Consider the following 27,660-nt stretch of genomic DNA (forward strand, 5'->3'; position numbering starts at 1 on the left):
GGTGTTGAAGAAGATTCCTGCCAGGATATCGGCTTTGTGTTCATCTAACCAGGCTCAAGTTTCACACTGAGTAAGTACAAATATTGAGAAATTATTTTATCATTAAAAATTACTGTACAGAAAGTAATTTTGAAACATTTTTGGTTTGTGGTGTGCCGTGAGATTTTTCCAATGTAAAAACGTGTCTCAGAAAAGGTTGAAAAACACTGTGATAGGGTCTCATATTGATATCATTTGTTGTTTTTGTGAAGTACTAATATTTATTTTGGAACCATCCTTTTTCAACACAGCTATGGAAATGTATTTTTGGGCACTGTGTTTTGAACATATTTTAGCTTCCCTGTTTATCCATACTAATATGAAACAGCATTTTCATCTAATAATACTTTCCCTATCACACAACTCTTTTTTTGTTGTTGTTGTTGACTTAAAAATGAAGCCTAACAATACATAAGATGATTTGAGCATGGTTTATGTGTTTATATTTAGAAGATTTCTTTTGTCGTTTATTATTTGATCTCATTCAATCCAAACCACCCAATCCTTTCACTCATACTGTACACACACAAAAATGATATTGTGGGATGACTCTGCCTACCTCAAAACCAGTGTTTTGGCACTATGTTTTATGTTATAATTGTGGGGATGACTTGCAAAGCCCCTAGGGCTGCAGCTATCGAATATTTTAGTAGTCGATTAATCGATGGACTACTTAGTTCCAATAATCGAATAATCGGATAAGGAACATGACAAATTAAAATAACTGAGCCAAGCCTCAAACGGGATTTTTTTTTTTTAATTAAAAATGAGGATCTATGTAAAACAAAAGAACAATTGGCTAATTTACATAGAAAAAGTCTGCTAGCTTAAATGCTATAAAATGCGTGTTTTTTTTTACAATGCTCTTAACAAAAGGTTCAGACACATATTCCCACAAAAAATGGTTCAATATACCTATAAACTAAATTATGAATGTGTTAAAAAAAAACATTAGCTCAAACAAAAACTTAGCTTAACGGAGCAGTTGGATTCAGCCATACGAAAAGAGGCAGACCAGAGGACAGTGTATCCACCCTAATCAATAAAACTAAACCATTTCAACGCCACTTCAAATAAACGAATACTCGAAGCAACAAAATGTAATTCGAATATTTTTTTCTAATTGAATACTCGAGTTAATCGATTAATCATTGCAGTACTAAAAGCCCCACATATAATAGTATTCCTAATTTTTTCTCCACTTTTTCGGGCTGCCACACAGCCCATTCACACGCTTTGACCAATTCTCATCGCTCCAGCTTTGAAACATTCCAAAAATTCACATGACGCAGGCTCTTTCGATGTCACCCTGACATTTAAGTTGCGGCAAAGATGCAGGTTTTCTGTCAAATAAAGAAGGTTATAGTTTTAAAACAAACAAAAAAACTTTTTAATGTACTGTATTTTTTTTCATTTTATTATTTAATTTCAGTATTTTAAAAAATTGTATTTTATTTTAAACATTTTTTTAACAGGAAGTGACCTAGGAGTGCCCTAAAATTTAGAAGGGGTAACTCGTAAATTTCCCCCAAGTTAGGAGGAAGTGACCTGGGGTTGCCCCAAAATTTAGAGTAAACGGCCCAAAATGAACAGGAAGTGATCAAAAAAATCATCAGAAAGTAACCCAGAAATGCACCACTTTGTGGACCTGTGTCATATTTTATTGCAACTCCACTTGTTGTCATACATAAGTGGCTGCGACAGCGATCAGGCCGAGTGTCATCGTGATCCATGAGGGCGACGTCGTCGAGGCCGCGTCAGTGTCGGCGTCAAGGCAACCACTCTTTTTCAGACACTCACGCCGCTCGCAGTACGCGCCTGCGTGACATCGTCGGCACGTGAGGTGGGCACGTGACATCGGTACCTGATGAGCTTACCTGCAAAGCCCTCGGCGCAGTCGCAGCGCAGGAAGTCGACGCAAGTGCCGCCGTTCTGACACGTCCGGACCTCATCGCACACGTTAACTGCGCGACAGGCGACGCGCGTCACTCGGTGACCCCTCAGGCCCCTTCCCCTCAGAGCGTACCTGTGCAGCCGGCCTCGCCCACTCTCCGCGTGTATCCGGGCAGACATTGGTCGCAGCGCCTCCCGGTGGCGCCGTCTCTACACTGGCAGTCACCCGAGGCGGCGCAATGCCGTGAGCGGCTGCCCGCCGTGTCACACTGGCACTCTGACAAGACAAGACGACGACAGTGTCTTCACTCGCTCAATGTTTTTAGGTGGCCAGTTTGCTTGTTTGTTTATAGTTGGGATTCTTGGCAAAGCAGGAAGTGACCCAAATCAACAGAAAGTGACCCAAAGCCAAAAGAAAGTGAACCGGAAATGCTTGAAAAATGAACAGGAAATGACCTGTAAATGCCCCAAAATTAACCAGGAATGACCCAAAATCAACAGTAAATGTCCCAAACTTAACATGAAGTGAAACAAATTCAACCCTTACAGTCCTCAAAATGAACTGGACGTTACACATAAATTCCCCAAAATTAACAAGGTGTGACCTTCTATAAATTACCCAATATATAGTGGGGCAAGTAAGTATTTAGTCAACCACCAATTGTGCAAGTTCTCCTACTTGAAAAGATTAGAGAGGCCTGTAATTGTCAACATGGGTAAACCTCAACCATGAGAGACAGAACGTGGGGAAAAAAAACAGAAAATCACATTGTTTGATTTTAAAAGAATTTATTTCCAAATTAGAGTGTTAAATAAGTATTTGGTCACCTACAAACAAGCAAGATTTCTAGCTTTCAAAGAGGTCTAACTTCTAACGAGGGCTAACGAGGCTCCACTCGTTACCTGTATTAATGGCACCTGTTTTAATTTATTATCGGTACAAAAGACACCTGTCCACAACCTCAGTCGGTCACACTCCAAACTCCACTATGGCCAAGACCAAAGAGCTGTCGAAGGACACCAGAGACAAATTGTAGACCTGCACCAGGCTGGGAAGACTGAATCTGCAATAGGTAAAACGTTCGGTGTAAAGAAATCAACTGTGGGAGCAATTATTAGAAAATGGAAGCCATACAAGACCACTGATAATCTCCCTCGATCTGGGGCTCCATGCAAGATCTCACTCCGTGGCGTCAAAATGATAACAAGAACGGTCAGCAAAAATCCCAGAACCACACGGGGCGACCTAGTGAATGACCTACAGAGAGCTGGGACCACAGTAACAAAGGCAGTGATCAGTAACACAATGCGCCGCCAGGGACTCAAATCCTGCACTGCCAGACCTTAGTGACGGGATCTGTCGTTCACTTGAGTAAACGAATCCATTCCGGTTCGTTCAGTAAAAAGATTCGTTCAAACGAATCGTTCAACGAATCGTTCGCCCCCCTCATCTCCCTCCCCGCCCAAATGAATCGTTCGGTTAGTGAACGGGAAGTGACGTTGCCGAACGAATCACCAAAGACCGCTTCGCAGTATAACTGAACGGGAAGTGACATTGCTTGGTCCCTCCCTCTCTTGCACATTGACCACTCGTCGTAGTTTCAGAAATGAGTGACAGGCGATATCATTCTGCTTACACAGACAGCCTCGTCTCCCTCCCGCTGCTGCAAAAGCGAGGGAGAACTTCCGCGTCGTCTGTCCTAGTTCTATGGGCTCAAAGTCATGGCTCGTGCTTGCATTTCGATTTAGGACACGGTTAAACATTTTCCTTTTGAGGGGGAAGTGGGGGTTTGGGGTCGGGGGCGCACGGACTTTCTTTAGCATGATCTCGCTCACATATACAATGCTGCTGCAGTGCTGCTACCAGCCAACGCGGCATGCTTGCTGTCACGAAAATACAAATAAATCGAAAGTTTAATTTCTAAATATGGAACGACCAACACATCATATTTACCTCTCGCTCTATTGTATTTTTGTTTTTTATTATTAAGATGATCGTATTGAATTTTTGCACTGGTATTAATAAATAAAATCCGGTCAGCTCCCCTGTCGTCCCCGCATCTCAGATCGTCAAATGCTGACGAGAAATAATTGTTTGCTCTTTATGATGTCGCCTTTCTACTCTCATTAGTCTGTTAAGAAAAATGTAGACATATTGCGACATCTCCCGTGTCCGCCCGCTTTGTTTTTGGGCGCTTGAGTAGCACATGATGGACGGATTGACATAATTTGTCAAACCAACCACACCCTCTGACACGAAAAGAAAAAAAAAAAACACTCGGAAAAAATTGACATGTATATACAGTTTCATTGCAAATCAGTATTATGGTGATCATACTAAATATTCTTTTTTTTTCTGTGCACATATGAGGTAAATATCGCTGCCATGAAGCCTCCATATAGTGACAGTTCTCTGCCCGCTTCACTGCCGTCACGCGACCGCAGCTCAGCTTTTGCTTGCCTCGTAGGTACGCGTTTTAAATTACTGTAAATTTGATAGTATATAGTCATAGGTACAGTCCCGAGTCTGTTGAGAAAAGTAGAACACTAAACCATGCTCGCTAGATTTGTGTGGTGTTTTTGTCTGTTTGAGCAGCATTTGATAGGCTCCACGTTAACAAATATGTGACAAAGTCATTTCCTTTCATTGTATGACTCGTACACCGCATAGTCATTACTGGAAAGTCAAGTTAGCAGCAAGCTAGGTCAGGAACCGGAGGACCGAATCACTGAACGGGAAGTGACAAAACTCAGTCTTTCCCCCCTGCCTGCACGCTGGCTGCTTATTGGCCACACGTGGAAATGAGTGACAGACGCCTTGATTCTGTTTCCGCTCCCTCCCCTGCCCGCGATGAAGCTGGCGTCTGATTGGTCGTGTGCGATGTCAGAAGACGCTGCCGCTTGCTCAACGCCCTCCCACGCAGCGAACAAGCGCCACCAACTTCATAGAACGAATCAGTGCAGATGGTGATTAGTTCGGTCTCGTTCACCCAAACAATTCGTTCAAAAAGAACGAATCGTTCGCGACCGATACAACACTACCAGACGTGTCCCCCTGCTGAAGCCAGTATACGTCCAGGCCCGTCTGCGGTTCGCTAGAGAGCATTTGGATGATCCAGAAGTGGACTGGGAGAATGTGTTACAGTCAGATGAAACCAAAATAGAACTTTTTGGTAGAAACACAGGTTCTCGTGTTTGTAGGAGAAAGAATACTGAATTGCATCCGAAGAACACAATACCCACTGTGAAGCATGAGGGTGCAAACATCATGCTTTGGGTCTGTTTTTCTGCAAAGGGACCAGGACGACTGATCTGTGTAAAGGAAAGAATGAATGGGGCCATGTATCGAGAGATTTCTAGAGAAAATCTCCTTCCATCAGCAAAGGCATTGAAGATGAGACGTGGCTGGGTCTTTCAGCATGACAATGATCCCATACACACAGCCAGGGCAACAAAGGAGTGGCTTCGTAAGAAGCATTTCAAGGTCCTGGAGTGGCCTAGCCAGTCTCCAGATCTCAACCCCATAGAAAATCTGTGGAGGGAGTTGAAAGTCTGTGCTGCCCAACTGCAGCCCCAAAACATCACTGCTCTAAAGGAGATCTGCATGGAGGAATGTGCCAAAATACCTGCAACAGTGTGTGAAACGCTTGTGAAGGGTTACAGAAAACGTTTGGCCTCCGTTATTGCCAACAAAGGGTACATAACAAAGTATTGAGATGAACTTTTGGTATTGACCAAATACTTATTTTCCACCATGATTTGCAAATAAATTCTTTAAAAATCAAACAATGTGATTTTCTGTTTTTTTTCCCCACGTTCTGTCTCTCATGGTTGAGGTTTACCCATGTTGACAATTACAGGCCTCTCTAATATTTTCAAGTGGGAAAACTTGCACAATTAGTGGTTGACTATATACTTACTTACACTGTATGAGGTGACCCCATAAATATCCCAAAATTAAAGGTGACCCAAAATCAACATGAAGTGACCTACAAATTCCCCAAGATTAACCGGAAGTGACCTGTAAATGTCCCAAAATTAACAGGAAGTGAACCAAAATCAACAGGACGTTACTAGTAAATTCCCAAAAATGGACAAGGAATGATCCGTAAAATCCCCAGGAAGTGACACATGGTTGAACAGAGGAGCAAGCACATTTACGTCCATTTTCTAGTCAATTTTGGAAATAAAACCAACTGAGAAGACGAAGACCGACCCACGCAAATGTCCTCGTGATCCAGCGGCAGGTCTGGGTTCCTGTAGTATCCGACGCGACAGTGTTGGCAACGGTGACCTCTGGTGTTGTGCTTGCAGCTCACACACGTCACCACGTTCAAGAAGTCCATGAAGCTGCAGCGGTTGGAGTGGCCGTTACATTCGCATTCTGACACAGAAGAGAGGTCAGCCAATATGGGATTTTCAAAATTTGAGGCCCATGTCCTTTATTTTAAAGCACGTTGATTAAGGAAAGACAATTAAAACACCAATGATAAATGGATGAAAACACTGAGAGTCCATTTTCATTTCAGCTACTTCCTTTTGTAAAACTGGCCACTAAGTGGTGCCAATAAACAGTTTTCAGATTATATCGGCTATATGTCAGTTGATATCAGCCGATCTCGAAAACAAGTCCATATATCGGCCGGCCAATATATCAGTCAATTTTAGGGAGAAAGATTATCCTCCAAAGAGTGAACACAACATTAATCCCTCTATATCGACATACATTTTTCGACCTAGAAAGAACCAGACCATATATCAGGCCCATATATCGGTCGACCTTCATGAGAAATATCCTTACTCAAACAGTGAACATTTTTCTCATTATATCGGCTGATGTAGAAAAAAACAACTTGTATATCGACCCAATATAATTGACCCGATACCCGATTGGTCGACCTTCATAGGAAAAATGATCACCCAATGATCACCATTATGGATATCGGCTTAATATCGGTCGATCTTGAAAAGAAAATGTACAGTATTGGCCGGATATATCGGTCGACCTTTAGTTTTGCGATGTGGGAGAAGCTGGCAGTGGGATGGGGCCAAATGCTGAAAGGGGAGGAGCTAGAGGACTCAGGGCAGGACTAGAAGGGCACGGGGCCAGTCTTACCCTGGAAGGTGACGTAGGCAATTTTAGAAAGTTGGCTACCCGTCGCGCTGCCGGGAATCAAAATCTTCTGAGTGGCTTCGTTGGTGAAAAAGCAAAACAAAAGTTTGCAACATGACAGAAATACACTCATGCTAATGCTAACACTGCTCTTTAGGTACCTTTTTTCTCGTAGCCTTTATCTTTCTTTTCTTCAGACTCTTTCTTTGCACTGGCTTCTGCTTTGTCTTTCTTCAAACCTTCAGCTTTGGTCTTCATAGCTGGTCAAGCAAACATATCAGCTTCTACAAATTCCTGTCAATAGAATGGACGTATCTCTTGCTTGCTAGCTCACCTTGTTGATTGGATTCCTGCTCTTTCCTCCATTTGTCAGAGTCTTGTTCTTGATTGGTAGCCAAAGAAGAACCCTCTCTCAGCTCCTCGACTGTGGCAGGTTTTGACTCCTGCTCTGGGATTCCTGGGCTGGACTCTGAAGATTCCTTTTCAGGTGCCTGAGAACTTGCATCTCCTGTTTCGGAATCCTTAACCGAGTCAGATCCAGAATCTGGATTGGAACCTTCTTTTTCAGGGCGTGTTGCAAGTCTGGTGGAATCCTGATCTACTGAATAAGATATAGAATCAGGATTGGAAACTTCTTTTCCAGTAGGTGTTGCAGGTTTGGTGGAATCCTGATCTACTGAGTCAGATCCAGGATCTGGATTGGAACCTTCTTTTCCAGGACGTGTTGCAGGTCTGGAGGTATTCTGATCTACTGAACCAGATCCAGAATCTGGATTGGAATCTTCTTTTCCTGAACGTGTTGCCGGTCTGGTGGCACCCTTATCTATTGAATCAGATTCAGAATCGGGATTGGAACCTTCTTTTCCAGGACTTATTGCAGGCCCAGTGGAATCCGGATCTACTGAATCAGATCCAGAATCTGGTTTGGAACCTTCTTTTCCAGGAGGTGTTGCAGGTCCGGTGGAATCCGGATCCACTGAATCAGATCCAGAATCTGGATTGGAACCTTCTTTGCCAGGACGTGTCCCAGGTCTGGTGGAATCCTGATCTATTGAGTCATATTTAGAATCTGGATTGGAACCTACTTTTCCAGGACGTGATGCAGGCCCAGAGGAATCCTCATCAGTTAACTCCAATCCAGAATAAAGATTTGAATCTCCTATTCCAGGTGATGTTACAGGGATCCTGGAATCCAATCCAGAATCTGGACCGGAATCGCCCGTTCCAAAAGATGCTTCAAGTCCGTTGGGATTTTGGTCACCAAAATCCAATCCAGAATCCAGATTGTCTGGTATTGCGGGTGTTCTTTCGGGGTCAGCAGAATCCACATCAACAGAATCCGATCCAGTATCTGGATCTGAATCTTGATTTTCTGTAAATGGGAAGGTGAAGTCCACTGGGGCCAGGTCTTCAGCAGACTCCAACCAATCTGGAGAAGTTTGTGTAGTTTCTTGCAGAGGAGCAGCAGTATCTGGAACTGGGGGGCTTTCCTCAGGAAGAAGTACTTCAGGAAGAGCTTCTGCTAAAGAAAAGGTTACTTCAAGAGACGGATTCTCAGGCGGGGAATTTGTGGCCAATGTGTTGGGCTGTGTTCCATCAGTTGGCGATTCAACCAAAGGGTCTTTTTCAGGTGGCGTGATTTGATCAAGACGGGTTTGCTGTCCATCTGGTGGAGATACTTCAGCTGGCGTAGCATTTACATTGGGAGAATTTGTTTCTGGAGGGACATCAAGAGAGGTTACATCAGGGGTCGCTATCTCGGGAAGGCTTCCAAGAGGAGGTACATCAGAGGACGGTGGATTTGATGATCTGTCAGGAAGAATTGCATCAGGGCTGGAAGGTACAATTTCAGGAAAAAAATCGAGAAGTCCGTCAGAAGCTCCAGTGCGGAGTAGGTCATCGGTAGCTGATTTATCAGATGATACTGTAGTAGTCCAAGAAGGTAGAGTGTCTCCTATGAGGACGGTGCTGTCAGATTGATTTACTTCTGCTAGCCAGGTACTTGAGCCTGAGAGTAAAAAGCTGCTGGTCGATGTCCACAAGGGCACAAAGTTTGTCTGGTCTGAGGGTGGAGTCACTGGTTCAGAAATAGACACCTGAGAGTCAGTGTTGTTTGAGGTCATCCAGGGACCACTGAGTGCTGATGTGCTAACATCAGGAATGGTTGCCGATGAAGCTAAGTACTCCTGAGTCAACCCCGAGTCTTGAACAGTAGAAGACCTCAAATTTTTGTCGTCACTTGCTGAGGTGTCAGCAAAGCCATTCACATCAAAAGCAGAAACACCTGCAGTCCAAGCAGAACTAGAAGATGACTCCACAGTAGAAGTAGGAGTAGTTGGCATAGTATCAGTTGTTTCCATCAGAGTCATGGTCACAAAAGTGGATGTAGTCCATGCAATACTAAGGTCAGTAACAGAAGTTGTGTCAAAAGAAGTGATGGCTGTAGTTGTCGAACTAAACAAATTACTACTAAAGTCAGTAGAAGCATCTAAAGCCAGAGTCGCCAAACTAGAAGTTGAAGAGTTACTAGTGGAAGTGGAATAAGTGTCAGTGATTCCACTTGTTGAAGAAGCACTTCTATCAGAGTCATCAGCCGCTGTTAGAGAAGAACATTTATGGCTTTTGAGTCCACTCTACAATAACACACTTTCACACACATAGGCAAAGACGATCCAATGTAGAAGTAACTTTAATACTAGTACTTGTAAACTTTAACCTTTGTCAAACCTGACCAGGAACTTCCATTTGAATCTTAAATTTGACTTGAAACCTCCATCAGCACATCATTTCTCATCAAGAAGCCTATTCAGAAACTCAAATTGGACGTAGAACTTCTTTCAGAAACTCAAATATAACCTGGAACCTCCTTCAGAACCTTACGTTTGACCTAAAACAGCTTTCAAGTCCTGAAATTCAAAGTAGAACCTCCAACAGATTCAGAAATATAAGCCTGGAACCTCATTCACCTAGAAACCTGTTCACAAACTCAATTTGCACCTGGGAGTTCTTTCAACCTGGAACCTGTTTGGGAACCCATAATTGGACTTGAAACTTCTTAAGAAACTAAAATTGAACCTGCAACCTTCTTCAGAACCCCTAATAGGACCCGAAACTTCAGAAACCAAAATTGAACCTGGAACCTCCTTCAGTATAGTGGTACCTCGACATACGATCGCTTCGACACACGATCTTTTCGAAATCCGACGTAAAATTTGACTCGCCATTTGTTTCTACATCTGACGAAATGCTCGAAATACGACAATCTATGACAACGTCGCAATTTTATTGTTTTCCCGCAAGACGGACGTACGGTGGATTTTCTTGTGAAAGAAATCAACTTGGATTCCAAGAATGTTAACGCAGGGGGTGAAAAAAGAAAAAAGCTGAGTTTACCTTTGAAATGAAGATGGAAATGATTGAAAAATTAGAGTGTAGGGTGCTCGTCCGTGAACTGCTTGACAATACTTCTCCGACCTCTGTTCGCCAGTCTTTATAAGTTAAGGTGACAATTATTACTGTGGTACCATTCCCAAAGAGATTGCCAGCTTCGTCAGGTTTCTAATCATTTATCTTAGAACTTGTGCAACACAACACGCCAACTGTCTGCCACAGTTGATGCCAGCAACAACAACACGTTGAAAGAGAAAGTAAAATGTCAACTGCACTCTCTCTCTCTCTTCCTTCAGCTTCACGGTGCGTCAGGTACACCACGCAAAATACATCCACACCATTAGAACCCGATTTGTTACATTATTACAGGTATTATTATTATTGCTATTATATTATTATTCCGATTTTTACTCATCATTTTTTTGTTTTGCTCTTTGTAATTGCTATTTGCAATTGTAACAGCAGTATTTATTAAAGACTTAATGTAGGTTTTCAGGCTGTGGAACGAAAAAATGGAGTTATAATGTATTCTTGTGGGAAAATACTGCTCGACACACGACCATTTCGACTTACAAACAATGTCCTGGAACGAATTAACTTTGCATGTAGATGTACCAATGTACCTTGAATTTGATCTGGAAGAAATTTTAAGACCTGAAATTAAAAGAAGAACATCCTTCAGATCCTTTTTCAGATCCTAAAGTTCCTAAAGATCCTAAAAGTTTAACGTGGAAACTTCCTGAGAACTTCATATTTGATGCGGAATCCCCTTCAGAACCTCATATTTAACCTTGAAGTAAATACAGGACCTCAGGTTGGACCAAGAACATTTTTCATAAACTCACATTTAACCCAGCACCTCCTTCAGAAACTTGCATTTCACCTAGAACCACCCTGAAAGTCTAAAATTCAAACTACAACCTCATTCAGATCCTGAAATTTGACCCGGAAACTTCCACAGAACCTCACACTTCACCTGGAACTCCCTTCAGAACTCCATATGTAACTAAGAAGCCTATTAACAACTTTAAATTGGATCTAAAACTTCTTTCGGAAACTCAAATTGAACTTGTAAGCTCTTTCAGTGCATTACAGTTGACCTAGTACCCCCTTAAATACCTGAAAGTCGAACTAAAACTTCATTCAGATTCTGAAATTCAACCCGAAATTGTCCTTAGAACCTCATATTGGTGTAGAACCTGGTATTTGACATGCATCCTAAAACTGAACCAGGAGCACTCCTTCAAAACCTCAAATTTGTATTGGAGCTTCTTTCAGAAGCGCTTACATGATCTTGATCCTGTAAAAACGGATCCCCAAATCTCTTGTAGGACCTCAAACATGAAGTCAGTAGAGTAGTGTGTGAGAGATTGAAACTGACGTCTTAATTCACACAAAAGAGATTAAACACACACACGCGGGCGGGCACCACCTGTTTCTGAATCCAGATAAGGTGGATGAGCTTTTCTCCTACAATCTTTCTTGTTTCAAAACAGACAGACAGACAGACAGACAGACAGACAGATATATGGATACTTACTGGTGGTTGTTTCTGCCGCTTCACCTAAATATGAAGATTAGGTTTATCAATGGGAATACGTACAGTACAAGCTATACGTAGATATGATAGCCAGAGGTGGGGAAAGCGAGCAAAATTTGAGATCAATCAAGAGTAGTGTTACTTCAAAATAGTATTATTTGAGTTAAAGTCAAAGTCGACATCCAAAAAAATCACTCATATACAAGCAGAGGTGAAAGTGGCTAGAATTTCTTGCTGGAACTCCCTGACATAAAGGTCAGGAGCCAGCATAGGCGGAGTTTGACTTTTGGGGTGGGGTGGGGTTGGGGGGCACAACATGTTGATAACCCAAATACGCAGAGTCAGCAATAAAATTAACTTACAAGAATATTTTAAACAATTAGTTGACAATGAGCGTTTTTTGTTTCCCATCATTCTTGAGGGGAATTCTAAATCAGTCTGCTTAGGCAATACTTTTCGCCAAGATCGTCATCCATTGAATTTGGTACGCCCTCCGGTGTAGTGCCAATGTAGTTACCTCAGCCAAAAATTGTATCCCCTGGGCGGAGCCATTCGGAGGTAGATTTGTGTCTGTATTATTCAATAAAAAAAGAGTTGCTTCAATTCAATTCAAGAAAAAATTCAATCATAGAAAAGTTTTTTAATGCAAAAAAATATTTGAGATTGAAAAATTTGCATATGAACACTTAATTTTTCATTGAAAAAGTTTTCTTTGATTGAAGCAATGCTTTTTGTGTTTGGGCCATAGTATATTAGGACATTTGTATCTAAATCGTTCAATCCCCCCAAAAGTTGCTTCAATCCAAAAAAAATATTTTCAATCAAAGAAAAAATCATTTTTAAAAATATTTTTTTTCTCTATGATATATATATTTTCTAAATTATATGCAAAGCAAATGACCGTCTAAGGTGCTCGAAAAAATTTTTTGACCCATTATAAAAATGTTTTTTTTGTTCATTTCATTCATTTTTGTTGCAGTTTTATTGCTTTACAAGTTTTATATATATACAAGAAAGTCAATTACATGCAATTACACTTTTCGGGCACCGTGGGGGGACGGGGGGGCTGGCCCCCCTGGCCCCCCCTTAAAATCCGATTCTGGGAGCCAGGATTTTTATTTATTTATTTATTTATTTTGGGGCAGGGGGCTCCTAAATGCAAAGAAAACTGCTTTTAGCACAGTTACACCTATAACACACAATAAAACACAACAGGGTTTTTCACATGCATTAGGATACTGCATTACACTTATTGTTACTAGGCATACTTAAGAAACTGATTTTCATTCTAAATTTTTTTTTTTTTTTTTTCCAATAATTTTCAAAGTAACAGTTAACAAAAACACCAGTAACCACAACCACCATCTCCTAATATTTATTTGTCCATTAAATATTATATATTAAAATTGAAGATAATGTAAATATCAACTTTTTTTAATAATAAAGATATAATTTACACAAAACAAAAATAAGTACATTACATTATGCACAGTGAAATGGAATATATTTTGAAGATAACGCAAACACTGACCTTTTTTAAATTATAAGGAAATAAATAAGTAGCCTAACATACATGAACAAAAAACAGTCCAGAGTGCACATTAACATGGAAGATATTCTGAACCTCCCCATCAGAGCAAATAAAATAAAATAAGCGTCTTTTTCTTTCTCTTAAAAATCTGATCGATTTTCCATTGCATTAATTCAACAAGCTTGTTCTTCTTTTCGTTTTTTTTTCTCAAGAAAACGTGTATTTGAACCAATCTGAGCTAGCTATCCATGCCGATCACATGTCAGTATGTCAGCCAATTGAACGAGCCACTGAGTCCAGGGTGGTTTGCGTGCGGACATAGACGCGATTCATCAGACTCAAAAGCTCTGGGAAATAATTAAATAATAAATATCGGTTGAACGGATGACGCTACGCAAGCACTTTATTAGACTTGTTGTTGACACTTGTGTATGGAAATCTGACGTTAGTAGATTATTTTTGTGATGATGCATGTGTGGCAGCCTAGCAGCTTTTATTTACCATGGGGTTTTGAGAGTTGCCGTCATATTTTTGGGATCAAAACACTGTTCCGCCCCGTTCCGGCTCCAAATCTTATCGGAACAGTGCACCGGACCGTTCCAGACCACTTTCCCCCCTGAATACAAGTTTAAAAAAAAAAAAAAAAAAAAAACTATTTGGTGAAAAGCAGTGTTGCTTTTGGCAGCCCTTTTATTTTCACCTTTATCTTATGAAGGGAAATACCTAGTAGTCTTAGTTATATTTTAGTCATTTGAAAATGTGTTAGTCTTCGCCTAGTTTTCATTGACAAAGGTTAAGCACTTTTCGTCTGGTTTTTAGTCAACGAATACTCAAGATGTCTTTGTCTTCAAAAATTATCAGGTTTTAGTTTAAAAAAAAAAACTTTTCTACTTTTCCACCAATTTCGACAGCGTACGTTTTGACAAATCTTTGCAAACTATGATAATTAAAACCGGGTTTATACTAGCACTAAACCAGGAGCAGGTCTGTCTAAACTACAACTACGTTATGTCCAAACCATCGAACCCAGCACTCCTTCCTGTGCTAATACAAACTCAGCAGGAAAAACTGTACATTTCTCAATTAATTATACCGACTTGTACGCCACGGACTGTAAACTTTAAGAAGACGCTCGTTAAAGCAAATGCTAATGCGATTGCTATGCTAAAGTTATGAGTTACATTTAGTGTGTGATGATCATTGAGCACCGACCTTTAAAGGCTAAAGGGACATTGCATATTATGTCTTGCCAAGATAAGAAAGCAAATCTTACCTTGTGTTTTAAAACAAGCAAGCCTTGAGCGAAGCCTAGCTTGAAGGACACCAGTGAGTGTGTGTGTGCGATGAAGGCTGACAAAGTAAATGTGAATAAATGACAGAAACTATGTCGCATTTTTGTCTCGTCAGTCGAAAACTGGCATTTGTCTCGTTATGATTTGAGAAAAGACATGTTTTTAGTTAGTTACATTGTCATGAAAAAAATTGTCAGCAAAATATTTTCATTCTCGTCATAGTTACCAAAAGCAACAGTTGCCACGTTTACATGGAGCCAAATATTCCAATTTCAATCGGAATATTTGTTCAAACCGAATAAATGTGTTCCATATAAACACCTCATTCGGAATGAACAGGCCCAAACCGAATGGAATTTCATTCCGATTCACAGGGGTCGAATATTCCTTTTCCCAAACCGATTAGAAGTAAAATTATATCATGTAAACATGGAAGCGGAATGGTGTCTGGCTGCGTTCTTTCAGCACATGCTCCGTACTGACGTGGTGACGTCACTTGGTGACGTAAGTAACGTCACATGCAACATGGCTTCCAAGCACACGCACAGCGCACCCACACAACTTTTTAAATGAACGGCGTGTCATTCTGAAGTTTTGTTTCCACTCGAAAAGTTAGAACAGCAGCTGATCTGACGATCAATCTCCATGTTTTGCAACGTGACGCTTTGTTTTGATTAATCTGCGCATGTCAGACGGCAGTTGTCAAACGTCCTTTCGGAATAAAGGCAGACACATGTAAACGCTGGATCGGAATAGATGAAGTGACATGTAAACAGCTGATGTGAAATTTCCATTCGGAATGATTTGAATCGGTATGAAAAAAAGTCAGCATGTAAACGTGGCTAGTGCTGAATTACTCTGATTTTGACTCGTGTGAGTAGCATTACTTCAAAAATATCATTACTGAAGTACAAGTCAAATTAGCCATCCAAAAAATAGACACGGGTTAAAGTAGAAAAGTATTAGGTGAAAAGAATACTCAAGTACTGAGCAAATGCTTCTAAAGTTTGACTTATTTTTTAAACAATGTCGTCAGAAGAGGTGGTTAGAGTAACCCAAAAATGTGCTCAAGTAAGAGTACCATGACTTTAAAATTATATTACTCAAGTGCAAGTAAAAGTATCCATCCATCCATCATCTTCCGCTTGCTCCGGGGTCGGGTTGCTGGGGCAGCAGCTTTAACAGGAAAGCCCAGACTTCCCTCTCCCCAGCCACTTCAGCCAGCTCCTCCGGCGGGATCCCAAGGCGTTCCCAGGCCAGCCGAGAGACATAGTCTCTCCAGCGTGTCCTGAGTCATCCCCAGGGTCTCTCGCCGGTGGGACATGCCCGGAACACCTCTCCGGAGAGGCGTCCAGGAGGCATCCGAACCAGATGCCCGAGCAACCTCAGCTGGCTCCTCTCAAGACGGAGGAGTAGCGGCTCGACGCCGAGTCCCTCCCGGATGACCGAGCTTCTCACCCTATCTCTAAGGGAAAGCCTGGACACCCTACGAAGGAAACACATCTCGGCCGCTTGTATCCGGGATCTTGTTCTTTCGGTCACGACCCACAGCTCGTGACCATAGGTGAGAGTAGGAACGTAGATCGACTGTTAAATCGAGAGCTTTGCCTTTCAGCTCAGCTCCTTATTCACCACTACGGACCGGTGCAGCATCTGCAGTGATGCGGACGCTGCACCGGTCCGCCTGTCGATCTCTCGCTCCCTCCTACCCTCACTCGTGAACAAGACCCCAAGATACTTGAACTCCTCCACTTGGGGCAGGATCTCATCCCTGACCCGGAGAGGGCACGACACCCTTTTCCGACTGAGGACCATGGTCTCGGATTTGGAGGTGCTGATCTTCATCCCAACCGCTTCACACTCGGCCGCGAACCGTTCCAGTGAGAGTTGGAAGTCACGGCTTGATGAAGCCAACAGCACCACATAATCTGCAAAAAGCAGAGATTCAATGCTGAGGTCACCAAACTGGACCCCCTCAAAGCTTCGGCTGCGCCTAGAAATTCTGTCCATAAAAGTTATGAACAGAATCGGTGACAAAGGGCAGCCTTGGCGGAGTCCAACCCTCACTGGGAACGAATTCGAATTACTACTGGCAATGCAGACCAAACTCTGACACCGGTCGTACAAGGACCGAACAGCCCGTACCAAGGGCTCGGTATCCCGTACTCCCAGAGCACCCCCCACAGGACTCCCCGAGGCACACGGTCGAACGCCTTCTCCAGATCCACAAAACACATGTAGACTGGTTGGGCGAACTCCCGTTCACTCTCGAGGACCCTGCAGAGGGTGTAGAGCTGGTCCACTGTTCCACGGCCGGGAGGAAAACCACACTGCTCCTCCTGAATCCGAGATTCGACTTCCCGACGGACCCTCCTCTCCAGCACCCCTGAATAGACTTTACTGGGGAGGCTGAGGAGTGTGATCCCTCTATAATTGGAACACACCCTCCAGTCCCCGTTCTTAAAAAGGGGAACCACAACCCCGGTCTGCCAATCCAGAGGCACTGTCCCCGATGTCCACGTGATGTTGTAGAGGCATGTCAGCCATGACAGCCGCACAACATTTTAGCCTTTAGGAACTCCGGGCGGATCTCATCGACCCCTGGGCCCTTGCCACCGAGGAGCTTTCCAACCACCTCAGTGACTTCAACCTCAGAAATTGGAGAGCCCACCTCGGAGTCCCAGACTCTGCTTCCTCAAAGGAAGGCGTGTCGGTGGAATTGAGGATGGCTTTGAAGTATTCTCCCCACCGACTCATGACGTCCCGAGTCGAGGTCAGCAGTACCCCATCTTCACTATACACAGTGTTAATGGTGCACTGCTTTCCTCTCCTCAGACGCCGGATGGTGGACCACAATTTCCTCGAAGCCATCCGGAAGTCGTTTTCCATAGCCTCGCCGAACTCCTCCCATGTCCGAGTTTTTGCCTCGGCGACCGCCGTAGCTGCAGTCTGCTTGGCCAGACGGTACCTGTCAACTGCCTCCGGAGTTCCACAGGCTCTTCTTCTTCTTCAGCTTGGCGGCATCCCTTACCGCTGGTGTCCACCAGCGGGTTCGGGGATTGCCACCATGACAGGCACCAACCACCTTACGGCCACAGCTCTGATTGGCCCCCTCAACAATGGAGGTGCGGGACATGGCCCACTCGGACTCAATGTCCCCCACCTCCTCCGGGACAAGGGAGAAGTTCTGCCGGAGGTGGGTGTTGAAACTCTTTCTGACAGGGGATTCTGCCAGACGCTCCCAGCAGACCCTCACAATACGTTTGGGCCTGCCAGGTCTGGCCAGCATCTTCCCCCACCATCGGAGCCAACACACCACCAGGTGGTGATTAGTTGACAGCTTCGCTCCTCTCTTCTTCCGAGTGTCAAAACATGTGGCCGCAAGTCCGATGACACGATTACAAAATCGATCATCGAACTGCAGCCTAGGGTGTCCTGGTGCCAAGTGCACATATGGACACCCTTATGTTTGGACATGGTGTTTGTTATGGACAAACCGTGACGAGCACAGAAGTCCAATAACAAAACACCACTCGGGTTCCTCCCAATCACGCCCCTCCAGGTCTCATTGTCATTGCCCACCTGAGCGTTGAAGTCCCCGAGGAGAACGAGGGAGTCCCCAGAGGTGGCGCTCTCCAGCCTACCCTCCAAGGACTCCAAAAAGGGTGGGTACTCTGAACTGCTGTTCGGTGCATAAGCGCAAACAAAAGTCAGAACCCGTCCCCCCACCCGAGGGTAGAGGGAAGCTACCCTCTCGTCTACCGGGGTGAACCCCAACGTACAGGCGCCAAGCCGTGGGGCAATAAGAATGCCCACACCTGCTCGGCGCCTCTCACCGTGGGCAACTCCAGAGTGGAAGAGAGTCCAACCCCTCTCGAGAGGATTGGTACCAGAACCCAAGCTGTGTGTGGAGGAGAGTCCAACTATATCTAGCCGAAACTTCTCTGCCTCACACACCAGCTCGGGCTCCTTCCCTGCCAGAGAGGTGACATTCCATATCCCAAGAGTTAGCTTCTGCAGCTGGGGATCGGACCACCAAGGCCCCCGCCTTTGGCTGCCGCCCAACTCACTACGCACCCGGCCCCTTTGGCCCTTCCCACAGGTGGTGAGCCCATGGGAATCAAGTAAAAGTAGTCATCCAAAAAAATTAACTCAAGTACAAGTAACAAAGTATTTGGTGAAAACATGACTCAAGTAACTGCTTATGGTATTGAGTATGGCGTGGTAAAACTACTCTTTGAAACATATTTTTCTTCATAAGTTACTCAAGTAAATTAAACGCGTCACTACCCACCTCTGGATACATTTCAGCTGCGCGCGTGAGACCTACATGCATTGGCGATCCCTCCCGGAAGCGGCAGGAAGCTCCCGGGCATCCATTGGCGGGACTCAAACCCGGCGCTACAGCGTTGGCAGTCTTGTCCGCCGGTGTTGTGTTCACAGTCACACGTCAGCGTGGCGTCGCGCAACACGCAAGCGGAAGCGTGCAGGTTACATTTGCACCTGTAACACACAATTTCTTCGCTTCAGTGCTTTTAGTAGTGTTGGCATCGGTACCGATACTAGCATTGGGGAGTACTAAGAACAACCATACAATATGTAGCCTACCTAGCGGGTACGTCGATGTTGGAAATGGCGTAGAAGTACTTGAGCAAGTTGTCTCTTTGGACATAGGTCCCTCCAAGAGCCGGTCGCAGGAGCCTCAGGCGCAGGTTGGTGAAAGTGAAGAAGTCTCGCAAAGCTTTGCTGCTCTGCAGTCGTGTGTACAAGGCGTCCAAGTTGAGGAGTTTGGGGCCAGCGAAGAGGCGCAAGCGAGCTCCCACCTCAAACACCACTGTCTTTTCCTCCTAGGCGTTAGCAATCGCGTGTTGGCTACTCGGGTATAAACGCTTTTTTCATTCTCCGTGGCTTTGCATGTCAACTTGTAGGCTACTACAAGAACATGTACTTATGTGTACTTGTGCTAAAAGTATGTGCATTTGCATGCACTTGTACTATAGAAATGTGTACTTGTATGTAATCTCTCTACATGTACATGTGCTTGTGTGTATTTGTACTACAAGTTTGTACTTGCGTACAAGTGCACTACAAGTAAGTGTTACTGCTTGTACTCATACTACAAGTTCATATACAGTATGTACTATGTATCTCCACATACCTTGGCGCCCACCCATCTGGAGTAGCGCTCGGTGCAGATGACCCTGGTCACGTTGCTGGGCGCTAAGTCGGACACCCGCTTGGGCGGCATGCCGAAGGTCTCCATGCAGTCGTCGGCGTAGAACTGGTACGGCTGCCACGTCAGCCCTGCCCACACGCGGTAAATATATTGGACGTCTAGCTCCGTCAATGGCTGGGGCTGGATTAAACAGCAGATGCTTTGACATTGATAAAATCAGCTAGTTATGACTTAATTTTAGATGGCAATCCTACAAACACTGCCGCCATTTTGGTAGGGCTGAGACAGATTTCTTTGTTTCTCACACGAAGAACATTTGTTTATTCCCTGCCACTCCTCCCGCTTCAAATGGATTGGATGTCTTGCGCCGTCAATAGTGGATGCTTTGATATTGATCAGTCTTTTAAAACTGGGTTGAGAATTAGGCTAGTTATGAGTTCATTTTAACATCAGTGCATTGACTTTGATGGGAACGTCGCCTCAGGGTGGCCATAATGGTAGGGGCGTTGAAAGGTCTTTTCTTGCTTCTGCAGTGAAAATGAAATGAGTTTATCACGGGTAAACGTCCAATCCATTTTAAGTGGGAGGGAGATAGCGATTTAACATTGGCTGCCAGCCATGCCGCTTTCTGCTGCACCGGTCGGAGAGCGCATGGTTCCACCTTTGTCCGTAGACTTGTCCAGCACCATGGCGGTGGGACGCCCGTACTCGAAGCTGACCACCAGGTCATCCGCGGCCTCCAGGCTCTTGTTCCACGACAGCGTGACGTTGGCCAACAGGGGCTCAGGGTACTGGGACCACGTGACCGTTTGCCAGTAAGTGACTAGGCCGCCCCTTTCTCGGTCTCCCATCAGCTGAGGCGGGTGAGACAGGTCCGGGCTAGACGCGTCGCACTCGTCGCTGCACAGGTACGGGTTCTCCTGAACGATGAGGACGGTAGAAACAGGGAGTTGTTGCGGGCGTCTCCACTAAAATTGCTGGAGCCATATGTAAGAAATGGCTTTCATTTCGGGAGAAAGTGAGTGGGTAACTTTGTTGTGCTGGTTGGTAAACTGCGGTTCACCTCCTGTAGATTTTGGGGCACTTCAGGCTCACTTCCTATGGATTTCGGGTCACATCTTGTTGATTTGTGGGCATTTAAGGGTCACTCGTTGTTAATATCGGCTAACTCTGTGTTGATTTTGGGGAATTTCGGGGTCCCTCCCTATAATTTAGGCTCACTTCCTTTTGATTTTTGGGTTCCTGTCGATGCTGTCACTTTATGTCTATTTGAGCGCATTTCGGAAATGAAATGCACAGAAATCAATAGAAAATGATCCTAAATGTACAGGAGGTAACCCCAAAATGTGCAGGAAGTGACCCAAAATCAACAGGAAGTGATCCAGAAATCAACAGGAGTTGACACAAAATGTATTCATTGCCTTTAACTGTCACATCATCCCCCCTCCCCATCGAACCGCCCCACAGCCTCCATGTATGATGGCGCCTCATTGATTTTAATGCATTTAATGTCCCGTTTGAACTCTACCTGAAACCGCTGAATGAATGTACATAGGTGCCCAAAGTGAAGGATATTTACAGTGCTAGGAGTTTGTGAGTTAAGAAGCAGGCCCTGCCCACCAGAACAGCTGGCCGTAGAACGACAGAAGAGGCAGGGCCTCGACCACACATTGCCCCCGACTACCTCCGGCGCCCCCCCCCCCCCCCCGCCCCCATGGCACCTAGGGGACAACCCCTCCCCTCCTCAGCATGGGACGACCAGCCCTACCACAAATCCCATGGACTCCAAGAGAGTCCGCCGACGGCCCCGTCGATAGAAAGGCAGTGGCGGCCGCCACAGGCTCAGAGATGCAGGCGGAGCCGAAGACAGGCCAAGGGGACGGAGGCGCAATCCCACCCCCCCTCTGAGAGGGGCTGAGAGGGGAGACCTGTAGGGGACCGACCCGGCCGCCATGGCCAAATTAATCTTAAAAAGGGGGCCCAAAAATCTACAGGAAGTGACCCAAAATGTACAGGAAGTCACCCGGGAATGCCCCAAAATCAAGAGGAAGTGTTCTAGAAATGCCCCAAAATTAAGAATAAATTATCCTAAATGGTCATGTATGTAAAATCAAAGGAACATGACCCATAAATTAACAAGGAAATGGCCCACTATCAAAAGGAAGTGACCAAAACGCACAACAGGAGCTGCTCACTTAGCACTTTGCAGGCAACCCAAATGGTTTGCGCTTCAATATTTTCATCCAGGTTTCAACCATTTTTGACTACCAATCTTACATTTGGCTCGTTTAAGACAAATGAGAACACTGACCAGGGTGCAGAATCGTTCCGGGGGGTTCCCGCAGGTGACCCCTGGTGGATCAACCCTAATTTGCATGGCTTCTTTCATGTTAGCGGGCGGCGGCTGGCAGGGGGACGCTTCCCAGCCGCGCCCCGTCGTCCGCCCGCAGGCATCGAATTGACATCTGACAGACGTAAACAATAGAAGCAGAAGTGGGAGGGACCCAAGGCGCTCCATGGGCCCTTCTCAGTGGGGGTCCCGACGGCTCATCAAGCCTGCAGGACATCGCTCGCCCGTGTCCTGTTCATTTGTCGGTCAGCTGCTAGCTAGCTTGCTTGTTGCGGTGAAGATGGAACGAGGCTCCGGCCGGACGGCTCAGTTGTTTATCCTGCAAAGAAGCAACATCGTGCAACGGCGTTTGTTCATTGCTGTTACCAGTGTTGTAATCTTACTTTTAAAAAGTAAATTATTACAGTGAGGGGCGCTGCCTGGAATTTTGGGCCCCATGAAAAGATATCACTTTGGGCCCCACGACCAGTGCCGGGACACACACACACACATTTAGTGTATCAACTACGTAATTTCCTGCATTCTGGTGAATCTTTACACACTAATTTGTGCATTTTCTGCATTAATTTAAGATGAAAATATATTTATGTAAACATACAGCGTATAGAACAATAATGAATAGACTGATATCATCTATTAGAAATGTACTGAAGGCCATCTTGTACAAACTAAATATATTTTCATTAGAAATATTCTCAAAGCAAAAACCATAATGAATGATTTAGAATTAATGTTTTAATGTTTTAACTTGACTATACTATACTACACATTAACAACAATTAAAATAACATAATCTATAGAATGATATAACAAAGCGGGCAGCAGATTTTTTGACCCTGTATACATACTTTAGGTGTATTGATCTAATGTAGCCATATATTTAACAGCTGTCACTGCATGATCCATGGTCCCTTGCTTAGCCTTACTCACCAAGATCCCAGCGCCGAGCCTTCTTGCTAGCAAAGTTACTGATCAAATCATTAAATTCTAGCTTCCTAGCCAACTGACTTTCAATGGACAGCATATCAAGACTAGAAAGCCTGTCCTGACACATAGTGGACCTCAAATTTTTCTTTATGAGTTTTAGCTTACTGAAAGCTGTCTCGTCACCTGCAACCATTACAGGGAGTGTGCAATATATTCGTAAAGTGATACACACAGGGATGGGAATCGAGAATCGGTTCTTCCAGAGAACCGGTTCCGCGTGTATCAATTCCATGGAATCGTTTGGCAGATTATATAATGATTCTCTTGGAGATTCCTGACAATCCAACAATGTCATGGAATTGACGCATGATACACTCCGACAAGCAAGTAAGTATCTCAACATGAATGCGCACAGTGTAACCACGTACCAAAGGTACCAGGAGATGTCGCCACAGAGTGACAAAGCAGTGATATTCACAGGCCAAGTCATTATTCATGAGCCTACTTAAAGAAATGGTGATTCCCCCCCCCCCCCCCCCCAAAAAGTCTATTAATGAGTCTATCATATTCTCGTCTAATACTCTATAAGAAAATATAACATAAATGCATCTAAAATAATCCTAAACAATTTTATGAGCAATTTTAATACTCCTGTTAGAAAGATTTCATGGGTATGCGTTCGTTCCAATAGCAGCCAGTCAGTTTCCTATTACTGTCCGACGTCATGCGCGCAGCGTATTCTGGGACCGAGAATAGGTGTAAGGTGCGCATTTCGAGCAGACGGCCACCTATTGGTGGAATTATTAATTTTTGCGCGTCCATGAACGAATGTAAGTATTTCCTCTTCATGCCATAAAGTTCTTATGATAAATTAGAGCCGTTATCAGTGCGGCCGTTTCGTGTTTTTACTGTCGGCTGGTTGCTCCACTCGTCCTCGCTGCGTAGAGGAGAGCGTTTGTGTTAAGAGGGAATGTGTTAGTTCAGCATTTTAAGATGATGTTGTACATCCATCTGAGTGTACAGTGTTTAGTTTTCGCCACTTTTATGGCCAAGATGACCGAACGTGCACGCAGCGTGCTTCCGGCTTGTGCGCGGGCACTCGCCCCCCCCCCCCCCCCCTTTGTGTTCATTACACTGCGAGTCTTGTATGTGTGTTATTAACTCCTTTACATTCAATTTGCATTGTTTATTGCATCAGCGCTAATTTTCTTTCCTTTCAGAACCACACAAAATAGTATATCCACACATTCCAGTCATTCACACACATACAAATACATCAACATCTTTCCACGCATACTCCCATCTGCTCATTGAGTGATTCTCATATCAAGTGCCATTGCCTGTATATAGTTGTGCATGTTGCCAAGATGTATTAAAAGTGCCAAAGACAAACTCCACTCCCCGCTCCTTGTGTTCTAACCGACACCCCAAGGCGAATGAACCATAAAACATATTGAACCCAGAACCTCATGCAGTCCATTAGTCCAAATTAGAATCGATAAGAGAATCGATAAAGAATCGAATCATTAAGCAATATCGATAATGGAATCGGAATCGTAAAAATATTGTTAATTCCCATCCCTAGATACACACTTCTCCAAAAATGCCTTGCAGCTGCATCTTACACATCGCATTCAGGAGACCAAGAGAGGACAACTGTTTTAGTATGAAGAGCTTGCTAATGGTTTACCTGCTGTACTGATTAAATGCAGAGGTGAAAGTGGGCCAGAACGGTCAGGAACGCAGTTCCGGTATAAGATTCAGGGCCAGAACGGATTTCCGGTATTAAGATTCAGGGCCAGAATGCTGTTCCGGTACACGTTGCTTTGATTCCGAAAAATACAATTTTGAATGAAAATTAGTTTTTGTATGTATAATAGAAATAACTGTGCTAACACAGTTTTCTTTGCATTTCAGTAGGTTAAGAGGTTTGACCCCCTGTCCCTCCCACACACACACACAAATGAAAGGAAAAAAGATAATAAATAAATTACATTTCTGGCTCCGTGGCGACCTTTACATCGGGGAGTTCCGGCAAGAAATTCTAGCCAGTTTCACCCCTGATTAAATGTAAGCTAAAAGTGGAGCAAACACTAGTTAGCAACCACATACAGTTAGCTCCATATGGAAACTCGCGATCTCCACTATAGGCTACAGCTCCGAAGCGAGGTACCTTGTTAACAAACTAAATTCAATAAATAAAATAGAAATCATATCACTTTTCACCCCTATATGGCGCCCCTGATTACAGTTACAAATTACTTCTCCCAAAAAGTAATTTAGTTAGTAACTCAATTACCTGAATGTAAGAGTAATTCATTACTTGTCAAAATAACTGGTGTCACTTCATGTTTTTTTCCATTCCCAAAAAAAAAAAGAAAAATATAGGTCACACTATGGCCCTAGCCCAATTCTTTCCCCCAAACTTAACTAGACGCAGGGGTATTGTGGATATTGCGATAACTAGCTAGATAGTAACCTTTGCTATGTTTGGAAGTCATTTAATGTTGTTAAAATTCCTCCCATTATTGCATTAGTTCCCTTCTGTCTACTTTCGACATGTGAAAGTTTTTAAACTGTTTCATCACTTGAAAATAGATTCAAGTCAAGATTTAAGAGTATTTTAGATAAACAGTTGCTTAGGTTTGCTAGGAAGGTTCTCTACAACAGAGCCTTCCTGAGAGGTTTACTGCTTTAAGATGGTGGCTGTTTACTTACGCCGATGAGTCTATCATTTCGCAAGAGACACAGAAATGTCCCAAAATCAACAGGAAGTGACCAAAAATAACCCAGGCAATTGCCCCAAAATATACTGGAAGTGACTCATAGATGCAACAAAATCAACAGAAAATGCTCCAAAATACAGGAAGCAAACCCAGAATGCCCAAAAATGTGAAGAAAGTGACCCAAAATCAACAGCAAGTCACCAAAAAGCCCCAAAATCCACAGGAAGTGCCCAAAACCACGACCCCAAATTGAAATGAACCCAGCATTGCACAAAAATCAACAAGAAGTGACCCAAAACTGCCCCAAAATGAACATGAAGTCACCTGACGGCCATAAACGTCCGTTCCATTTTAAGTGGGCACTTTTTTTCATTCTCTGCTAGCCCTCCAACTTCGAATGAATTTGGAAATCTAGCGCTGTCAATGCTTTGACACTGATAAAACATAAAAAAAAAAAAAAAACAAAGACGGTTTAATTTAGTTACGTCTTTTTATTGTCAGTCCATTGACTTTAATGAGAAATTTACCCCTACCAACATGGCTGCCTAGAGGCCATATTCATAGGGACAGTCAAAGGTATTTTCATGCTTCTGCCATGAATCAAAATGACTTAACTCTGTCAATGATTTAAGCAGTGCCTGTCTAAGCTATCATCTCAATTACTTTATGTTCAAGTGAGCATGCAACAATTTAGCATTTAAAGAAAAAAATATATACATATATGTTTTTGTTTTTTTTTTCAAAAAACCTGGGATCGGCAGAGTATCGACATGGACAATATCACACAATCGCTCACGCTGGTCTCACCTTCAGCATGACTTTTTCCTTGCTGTGTCTTTCTTGCGCCTGTTGTCTTTTCCTGGGGCTCCTTCTTCTCGCTCTCCTAATCTCCTTCTGTGATTGATCCTCTTAAGTCTTCTTCTACTTCTGACGCTTTGCCGTGGAGACCACGCCTCCAGTGACTTTATCACCATTATCGCCGTCCTCATCGTGACGGATGTCAATCCACATTTTTTTGTGCCAAAAATTTGCTCGCAAAAAAATTCTGTTGGAACAGGACTGTTTTTGCAACTCCATTTTTTTGCATCTGATTTTTTTTCCAAAGTCTACAAAGTCTAATATGGTATTTGTATTTATTATATTGTAATAGTATTTGTAAAAATATAATTTAACTTTATGTCAAATTACTATTTGAATCTTGGAATATTAAAATTATTCTCGTAATATTACGACTTTAATTTCGTAATATTATGCCTTTTTCTTACAATGTTATGACCTTGCGAATATTAGGACTTTTTAATATTGTAATGCAATATTACAAATTTAATCTCGTAATAATCCAACTTTAATCTTGTAATATTACAATTTTTTTCTTGTAATACGACGACTTTAATCTCGTAATGTTAGAATTTTTTTCTCGCAATATCATGATTTTAATGTCGTGGTATTTGATAAGATAATTATTAAATGCTTATTAAATATTTGCTTTTACCAATGAAGGCTCATCATAAAATATCAATTGCTATCATAGGATGTTCCATGATTGATTGCAGTAAGAGACATTTTTGGAATTGATAACTATAGACATGTTTAGCTCGTGATAATACTGCCTTGTCATTCTGACCGGTTTAAACCAGCCTAGGTTCCATAGGTCAACTTTAATACATTTAAGGAATCATATTA

The 27,660-nt window shown here is 43.4% G+C and overlaps 1 protein-coding gene across 4 annotated transcripts; it reads right to left on the minus strand.

Annotated features, from left to right (window-relative positions):
- Nucleotides 1-26,870, minus strand: LOC130909585 (mucin-2-like). 4 transcript variants are annotated; one of them, XM_057826255.1, is made up of 14 exons: nt 26,785-26,866; nt 22,286-22,643; nt 20,636-20,894; nt 19,957-20,102; nt 19,407-19,645; nt 19,129-19,301; nt 11,976-11,999; nt 7,380-9,641; nt 7,207-7,305; nt 7,049-7,123; nt 6,149-6,316; nt 2,066-2,209; nt 1,917-2,003; nt 1-1,857 (listed from the first exon to the last, which is right to left on the minus strand). In XM_057826255.1, exons 2-14 carry the CDS (start codon nt 22,490-22,492, stop codon nt 1,721-1,723), a joined length of 4,020 nt encoding a protein of 1,339 aa, XP_057682238.1. In that variant the 5' UTR covers nt 22,493-22,643; nt 26,785-26,866; the 3' UTR covers nt 1-1,720. The 4 variants fall into 4 exon arrangements, 3 of the variants coding, with proteins under 3 accessions (XP_057682238.1, XP_057682239.1, XP_057682240.1); XM_057826256.1 differs by lacking the exon at nt 7,049-7,123; XM_057826257.1 differs by lacking the exons at nt 20,636-20,894; nt 22,286-22,643 and having other exon boundaries at nt 26,785-26,870.
- Nucleotides 26,871-27,660: the final 790 nt, after the last annotated feature.

The sequence above is a fragment of the Corythoichthys intestinalis genome, chromosome 21 (genome assembly GCF_030265065.1).
Source record: "Corythoichthys intestinalis isolate RoL2023-P3 chromosome 21, ASM3026506v1, whole genome shotgun sequence".
NCBI classification, from domain to species: Eukaryota; Metazoa; Chordata; class Actinopteri; order Syngnathiformes; family Syngnathidae; genus Corythoichthys; species Corythoichthys intestinalis.